This window comes from Trachinotus anak, unplaced genomic scaffold, assembly GCF_046630095.1.
Source record: "Trachinotus anak isolate AG129_WGS33_773 ecotype Australia unplaced genomic scaffold, CSIRO_AGI_Tana_v1 ptg000016l, whole genome shotgun sequence".
NCBI classification, from domain to species: Eukaryota; Metazoa; Chordata; class Actinopteri; order Carangiformes; family Carangidae; genus Trachinotus; species Trachinotus anak.
Window position 1 is genome coordinate 6,992,870 of NW_027273867.1, and position 8,986 is coordinate 7,001,855.

At 38.3% G+C, this 8,986-nt stretch overlaps 1 protein-coding gene across 1 annotated transcript; it reads left to right on the forward strand.

The window, feature by feature from the left end:
- The first annotated feature begins 254 nt into the window (after positions 1–254).
- On the forward strand, positions 255–7,103 carry LOC139634565 (C-type mannose receptor 2-like). The gene is made up of 6 exons (XM_071501095.1): positions 255–1,003; positions 1,230–1,267; positions 1,556–1,936; positions 2,843–3,285; positions 4,407–4,558; positions 5,206–7,103. Exons 1-5 carry the CDS (start codon positions 954–956, stop codon positions 4,533–4,535), a joined length of 1,041 nt encoding a protein of 346 aa, XP_071357196.1. The 5' UTR covers positions 255–953; the 3' UTR covers positions 4,536–4,558; positions 5,206–7,103.
- Positions 7,104–8,986: the final 1,883 nt, after the last annotated feature.

Here is an 8,986-nt window from a genome sequence, read left to right on the forward strand (position 1 = left end):
ATACCACCAAGAAGGATCATTCTGCTGCAAAGAATTTTAAATTATTATTATTATTTTTTTTTAATGCTTTAAGTACAATTTGTCTTCTTAATAGTAATGTACTTTTATCGAGGTATGGTCATATCTATCTATCTATCTATATATCTATCTATCTATCTATATCTATATATATATATATATACTGTGACTTTTAACAAAGTATTTTCATGGTATAGAATTACTACTTATTCCACCACCGCTCATGGTCAGTATGAAAGCTTCTGCCAAATGTCAATCGAACATCTTCCTACATAGGGAACAACTTCACAAATGTTCAAATGGTCACTCAAGCAACGTTATCAACACAAAATATCCTCACTAAAGATTAAAAATTGTCTCGTTTATGTCTGGAGGTTCTGATCTCATATCACCACTGATGGTCAAAACTATTGTAAATGTATAAACTCCCGAAAACAGAGCTCAAATATATCATATATAAAGGATCTATAAAATCATTATAAACGATTATATCTTTTATATGACATATAAATTATATAACAACTCTGTGTATCCAGTTAGTGTCTAGAATTGTGTGTGTTGTGTTTTGATGAAGAGTCCAAGACCAGGATATCATTGGAGGCAAATAGCAAAATCATCCGGTCAGTTGTGATCATGTAACTTAACCCCTACATAAATTAAACTACACAATATTGTGTTATACACAATAAATCTAAGCTAACAATTTAGCTCATAAATGTTAAAGAAAGGCTAAAACATCACAAGGTCACCACTTGCCTCTCAGTGTGTTCTCAGTGACTGAGTTAAAGGTCACAAGCTTAATTTCACCATCTTGATTTGTATGTACCTACATCCTGTTTTGTAAGGTCACAGCCAAATTAATGCACTGGGTTTGCATAATTACTTTAGAAGAGGAGGAGAACCTGAATAAAAGTGAGTGAATACATAGTAAATGTATGAGGTATATCGGCACAGTTTGTGAGAGCAAAGGTTGGAACCTTCTCAGGTCGGTTTACAATTTCTATAATCTTCTTTTTCTTCCTCTTTTTCTATAATATCTGCCCCAGAGTTATGGCATTTAAATGGTTTGATAAGTTTCCCTTGCTATGAAGACAAAACTTAAACAAGCTGTTTGTAGGAAAAATGTATAAAATGTAAATGCATAAGTTGGCTGTCATTGAATTTCACTTTTAATTGTTTTCATTACATTTCTGCATGTTTCTGTTTTTCAGGATGATGATGACACTACTGTTTGTCTTCGCTCTTACAGGTCAGAGAAATGTATGAAATGTGCCATGTGTGAGGGAGTGAGGCAGAAACACAGACTTACAGTTGGTGGAGGCAATAGCATGAACACGTTACAGTCTAATGCAATCCAGTGCAACATCAACAAAAAATATTGGTAGAAAATGTTGATAAAGTTGACTCTACAACTGTGACAGTGAAAAAAAACCCATATAGTTCATAATAGTTGTATTTTGTTTGCATGGTTATTGTATGGCAGCGGAATACAACATTAAACAGTTCTGTAAATGGAAAACAATCCTTTTTCCATTAGGACTGTCTGCTGTCACTGCGAACATCTTCAGAATGTACCACTATGTGAACATGTCAAAGACTTGGGATGAAGCTCAGAGTTACTGCAGAGACATGTTCACCGACCTGGCCACTGTGACAAGCAAAGACGAGAACAGGAGGATGCTGAGTGTAACCCAGGGCCTTGAAGATTTTGTATGGATAGGGCTCTATGATGACCTGACCAAATGGAAGTGGTCGCTCGATTCTAAGGACTTCAACGGTAAAAAAGATTTCAGCTCCTGGGACGAATCTCAGCCTGACAATCGCCTCTCTTCGCAGCACTGCGTTACGATGTCACCACAAGGGACTTGGAATGACGCTCCATGTGAACAAAATCTACGCTATGCAGTCTGCTACACTGGTAAGAAGGATTTTTACTAGTTCAGTTCAAAGCTGTTTTATTAGAATTTAAACACTTTAGGCACACCTAGGTAGAACAATGATAAATGTTTTATGAAATACTGGATTTAAATGCCAGAATCAGCTTCAACGTCATAGAGTCCTCATGAGGGTAGACGCAACACTCCATATAGCTAATATACTGGAAATTATTCCCTCAGATACTGTGATAAAATAACCAACCACCACTAAAAAAAGATGTACCAAAAAATATCAAAGTATCACAGACAAAATAAAAAATGAAATTAAAGAGCAGTATGCCAAAGGGATTGTGTTCAAGCTAATTAGGTGCTAGTTGCGATTGCTGGTGCTGCAAAAATTAAAATAAAAACTCCCTCTGCAGTACGTGGTATTTGGCAATGCCTACATCTCCCCTTCCTAGATTTATAGGAATAGAATTTATAGGAATATAGAGGCCTGTGCCTCAGTTTAACCATTCCTTTTGACCTTCAAGTCGAATATAAATGTGAACTAGCTCTGATAGTCGGTGAATGTCATTATAGCAGCTGTATGATGCTATAGTGCAGTAGTGCTAAGAGCAGAATGGTAATGTCAGCCTGCGAACATACTCACAATGACAGTGCTGACATGATAATGTTTGCAATCTGCAAAGATTTAGCATGCTAACATTTGCTAACTAGCACTAAACACAAAGTATAGCTGAGGTTGATATTTAGTCATTCATTTACTCATTTATCCTACATAATTTCACAATAATCCATCAAGATGCTTCCGACGTGTTTCAGTCAGGGCCAAAATGGCGGAACCGTGGATCAACACCACTAAAAACAGTTATTAGTGTCATTCCAAGGCAAAAGCCAATCCACAGCCTGATCTATATGTATTTTTTGTTTCTGTTTTCTTTCAGGACACGTTCCATCCCCATATGCTCTAGTGCCAATCCAGATGACTTGGTCGCAGGCCAGAGTCTATTGTATATCCATGTACCGTGACCTTGCCAGCGTGACAACTTTGTCTCAGAATAATCAGATCGCCTCAATGCTGGAAACGAACACCTGGATTGGTCTCTACAGAAGTGGGTGGGATTACTGGTCTGACTCGACTCCCACCAGTTTCACTAACTGGCACACCGGCCAGCCTGACAATAGCGGGTACACTATGCAATCATGTGTCGCGGTCAACACAACCGCACACACATGGTGGGATGTTGACTGTAATGAAAAGCACTATTTTGTCTGCCAAAAAACGTTTCCTCTTCTGGAAGGCTCTTCCAAAGCACTCTTCAAGCTAAAGGTCAAGTCTGAGGCCGACCTGAAAGATCCTGCTCTTCAGCAGCAGATTTTAGAGCAGGTACAGTAAGTCTGAAGCTGCTAGACGTAACGCTGTCCCTGCTAATGTGTTTGCTCAGGATTGTTGGAGCATGAACTTCCCAGGAGCTGCTAACATTAGCTAAACTCTCATTATAACATCCAGGACCGGCTCCCACACAGCAGATGCACCAGTCCTGATTTTTTTTTTTTTTTTAATCTCTGACCTGTTACCTCACAAAATAATGTTAGGTAATAAGTTGATGATGACTAATGATATTATCATTGACTTCATAAGTAAGGCTATGGTACTACTGGACAGTGGGGTCCAAAAATCTGAGACCACTTTCAGACTTTTGTACATCACTGTAGCGGCTAGTTAGCTGGACATGCTAACATTTGCAACTATTGAGGCAAACACCGTCGATTGTGCTTTTGTCTCTGGTTTTGAAAAGATGTTCAAAAGACGCCAGCTTCCACACAGTATCCGTACTGTTTTATAAGAGATTTTATATTTACATAAAAGAAGATGACTTCTCTGGGTTACATTGCCATTTTCATGATCCCATTTTCTGCCAGTACAGATTTTATTCCCATGTTTGTTAAGTGCAATGATGTGTTTCGAGGGTGAATCTGAACTGATTGCAAAAAGTGACAGTGGTGGCAGGTAGCAATTTACAACATATGGCTCAACCAGATGCCTTAGCCAATTATTCAATGATTTGCCAGCAGAGGACAGCCTCCCCTATATGACATCCTCAGTCCCTATGTTGCAACAGCAAATACATGTATATATGATATGTGGTCCATGTGTTTTATGACTTGCAAGTGGAGCCCATAAAGCCAACAGTATTCTATAAAGATGAAGGTCATCTATTTTTGTATTCCTAATCTGACGTCAGATGGCACAAGACAATTTTTATTTTTATTTTATTTATCTATATTTTATTTATTTTTATTCACTCCCTGAGGTGTCCTCAGGGAGTACTACTACAAGTGGAGTGAAAGGATGAGATCCCCAAAGGGAGGAATAAAAATTGTTTGTTTCCATTGGTTTTCTGCCACCACAATGTGCTTGTAACCGCACAAATAGGAAGAGGAAAAAGACGTGTGAAAGGTTACAATGATGTGTTGTCCTAGTTTTTCATTGTTATTTCTCTACAGCTGCATGCTAAGCTGAAGAAACGTGGGATCCCAGACTTTAAACTGCGCTGGATTCAGACTGATGAGCAGACTTTCCATAAGGAACAAAAGAGGAAGGAAGAGGAAGGAATTTCTTTGCCTCTATCCTGAGCAGGAGAGATGTTTTCGTTTGGGTTTGTTACTTTAATAAAAGATTTAAAGCACTAGTTAGATATTTTGGGAAATACACCTATTCATTTTATTGCTAAGATTATCAATACCACTCTCATATTTGTACTGTTAGTATAAGTCTCCAGTTAGCAGCAAGTAAGCTTAGCTTAGCACAAAGACTGGCAACGGAGAAACACGTGATCTTGTTTGTTATTGCTCAAAGCCAAGAAATAAAAACCAAAGCCAGCAACCAGTTAGCTTAGCACAAAGACAAGGAGACAGAGCTAGTTTATAGCTTTGCCAAATAATATTCTGGAACATAACTTTCCATAAAAGCACAACATGTCATTGTTACACTTCAGTTTTAAACAAATATTATATAAAATTTTAATTAGTGAGGTGCTGCTTGGTGGATTTATTCAGCTTTGGACACAGCCAGGCTAGCATGTCTCCCCATTTCCAGTCTTTGTGCTGAGCTAAGCTAACCAGTTGGGTTAGTTGCTGCTGTGGCTCTATATTAAGTGGACATGGATATGATAGTGGTATCAATCTTTTTATCTTTATCTTTTTTATCTGTTTTATTTTTTCTATTTCTACAAGAAAGCCAATAATTGTTTTTTCTCTATTCCTTTAAACCACATGCATGACCTGTATTTTCTGTCTTTTTTAGGGTCTGATGCCTGAGTGGATAATTGTGCAGAGGACATCATGGTCAAGATTTAACTGCTAATATGATGCAACGTTTTGCTTATGTTTCCAGCTTGAGTGTCACTACATATTTTCTACAGCATCACTGGTAGGCTGTGTGAAGGTTTGTGTGTTCGTGTATTTGGTTTCATACTGTGTGGCTACAGTAAATCATATATCATTGTCCTTCATCACTTGCAGTTCATTACAAAAAGTTGCACAAACTTAAAATGTAAAAAAAAAAAAATGGTGTAAATACAGACTTCAGAGCATGTAGTGAGGTTTGAAAAGAGTTCAAGATATAAACATGTTTTGTTTATGTAATAATTAAATATTTTATGAGTGCTTGCTGGGTCCTTTGAAAGGTCTTTTTTTCCCCCACACACTTTTAATGCTTGATGTTTAACAGCATTTTTCTGGCTTTGAAATTTGTGAATCCTGGTAATCATTAGCATCATAATTAATTAGATCGATTGATTCTTAGCAATACATTTCTCACAATGTGTTTTCTTTCTTTCATTTTTGTAAGAAAAGGCTTTTTTGTGTGTGGCACTTTAATGAATATGGAACATTAAAAAGATTTTTAGCTTAAAACAAACACACACATGGAGGGAGAGGGAGAGAGAGAATAATTGAAATTGTACTTTTGGCAGAGTGACAATCCACTGTGATTATTAATATTGGTCCTAAAGTATAGATTAAGACATTATCTTGACCTTGTAAATGAGGAAGTAAAGTTGCAGCAGATATAACGGAGATGCCTGACTGTGCAGTGTGTGTAGAAAGGAAAAGATCTGATTTTGCCAGCCACTGAAGGCCAATCGTTGCTTTGACAAAGACATTGTATAATTTATAAATAACATGGGGGCAACCTGATAGCCGAGTGGTGTGCCAACCACAAGTGCAGGTGCTCTTAGCAGGTGAGTCGTTTGAGTCCCAACTGACCCAACCGACCCGACTCTGTCCTGTATGTCATTCCCTCTCTCTGCACTTTCCTGTAACTCTCTACTGTCCTATCAAATAATAAAGGCATAAAAATGCCCAAAACATATCTTAAAAAAAAAAAAAAAAAAAAAAGTAGCCTGTGATGTTTTCAAGACATCCTTGACTGAACAGTGTGGTATACATTGTGATGATTTGTCTTCTATCTGGTTTAACAAGCTGTGTTGCTGGTGGGCAGGCACAGTATTTCACCAAAGAAAGAACACTGTTAAAAAAAGTGAAACAAACAAGGTATAATTTAGTATGAGGTCCTGTTCAGACAAACATTAGCTCTGTGTGAAAAACAAAAAAGAAAGCCTCCTCATTCCCCTGGGGGTGCAAGAACATAGGCTGGTCTCAACCTTTGCCAGCATCACCCAACAATGCCCTGTAACGCCAGTGGGACCACTCCTTGGCCAGTGTAGAGGGCTTCAGCAAAACAATGTGGATCATTAACTAAAAAAGTTGAACCTGACTCAGTTTTTTTTCCACAGCATGGTTCAGTTTCCACCAGGAAGGTGCTGCATTGTCCAGCCATGTGTTGTACATGCAACATCCTCGTAGATTACTTGTAAATGTGTGTTGTTGGTTTTATTTCATGTTTATGAAATATCTCTACTGGTTTACTTGGTAAGAGTTACAACCAAATGTGAAATGACTGTCACCATTATTATTTTCTAAAGTTGTAAAATTCAGTTTCCCGTGTTGTGCAAGACAACACACGAACAAGAGTTAGCTCAAACTTCAGTCACTGCCATTCCACTTTTAAATTACATTTGCAAAATTATATTTTTTTGCTTTGTCCTGCTTTGTGAAAGACTGTTTAAGTGGTGAAACATAAGGTTCCTTCAGCAGAACTGGTGCTGTGTCTGAATTGCCAGCACTCGCCATGCCGGGTGCCACAAGTCCTCCTATCATAAAATACAGTTCTCCTTCTTTTGATGTTTTTTGGAAAACAACTTTTTGGTGCAGACACCCTCTGGTATGTGAGCATTTTTAATGCTCATGTTCATTAATTTTCAAATGTTCACCATTTACTGAATTCATTTAATGTGCTCATGCACATCTCTGCTTGTCTTGTACTATAATAAACCACAGTGCGTTGTTTTGGCTTTTCTGAGCCAACAGTCTGAGCGCTAACTAAGGCCAGGCTCAGATCAACATAAAAACTGAGCTCTTTTCATTTATTAAATGAGATCATCTGTACCTTTGTTTTACCAACACAGAGCGGCACCTGACTCAGAGAGCATGGTTATTCAGCTGGCAGGTGTTAATGTTCCATAGGTGTAAAATATATTATTGCAGAAAATAAATCATTTAGTGTTATGGCATCTGATAAATATTTGTATTTCATTGTTTTACCAATATCTATAATGATACAACCACGTGACACAGCACTATTTTTGGTCTGAATGCCTGGTAATAGCCATACTAAAATAATATGAAAATTTACCACCAAGAGGAATACATTTCTTGCCATAGCAGCATTAAATGTTGAAACAAGACCAAATAGAAGGTACATGATTCAAGTACAAGACATAAGTAGAAATGTATCTATTTGCATTCAGAAAAATGAATGGAACATCTCTCTGCTTTTTACATCTAACACACATTTTCTGCAGAGCACAGGGTCTGATCAGGCTGACAGTGCGAACGTCCTCTCTGACATTGTAAAGAAGTTTCTGCCAGCACAACACTTCCTGCTGTTTGTAATTAGTAGAGGTTTTCCAAGAGTAGAGAGGGTGAAGTATGGCACTTATCACAGATCACCTGTCAGTCAAACAGCATTAAGTACTGTGACGTGTCTCCCTTTGGATTTTCTCTTTATCAGGTTTCTCTAAGTAGGTTTTTGGTCAAAAGAATGCATGAGGTGTGCACAGTTTCACTGAACATTCTGTGTTTATAAATACCAATTCATGTGTGGGAAATGGCATATGCATAGTTTTTGTCTGTACGCATCATTTATGCATCTGGCCCCTGATGTTCAACAGAAAATATGAAGTTTTCAAGATCTGTCTTGAGCTTTATTGGGTCACATTAACTTTAAACTGAAAGCAGTGAAACACAGAAAAAACTGATACTCCACATAATACGGTTTATGAGGTGACTGAAGAATACATACATTGTAATTCTGGAAGTGAAATGCTGACAGACCCCCTATGCTCCTCCTCCACCTTCTGTCAACACCCCAGGAAGCAAAAAAACACATCCTGATTATATGTCACCTGTCTCCATGGTGACCCCAGAGCCGTCTGGAGCACAATATGAGGGATCACACAAAATACAAACATACACAGACACATTTGCATGCAAAAACATATGCACACATCAGCAATAATGTCTTTGTGTAGAAGTTGGATTCCCTGGTAATTATCATTCTGTTAAATTTGTTCTTCTGATAAAAGAAGAAAAGTCTCTTGGGGACAAGCTCAAGCTTCTGTTTCTCATTATGATCACATGCGCCTGCATGATTGCAGGTGCCAGCCGCAGTGACGGAGGACTCAAAATCAGTCGCTCGCCCAGTCGCTCTTCTCCACCTGTTGCCACACCTTCAGGCACCGACACATGCGCACAGACAGACAAATGGAGAAAAATAAAAGAGTAGAGTTGTGTGATTGTAATTCAACCGTGCTATCGGCTGGTGCGAGACCATCTCTGGCAACAGGCTAAATGAGTTCTTGTGTCCCCAACGGCAAGATGGAGCACCGCTGATAAAGCAGAGCCGTGGGCCCCGGCTTTCTGGTTTACACTGCTACTAAATCACAGTTTGTCCCCTGCACTGC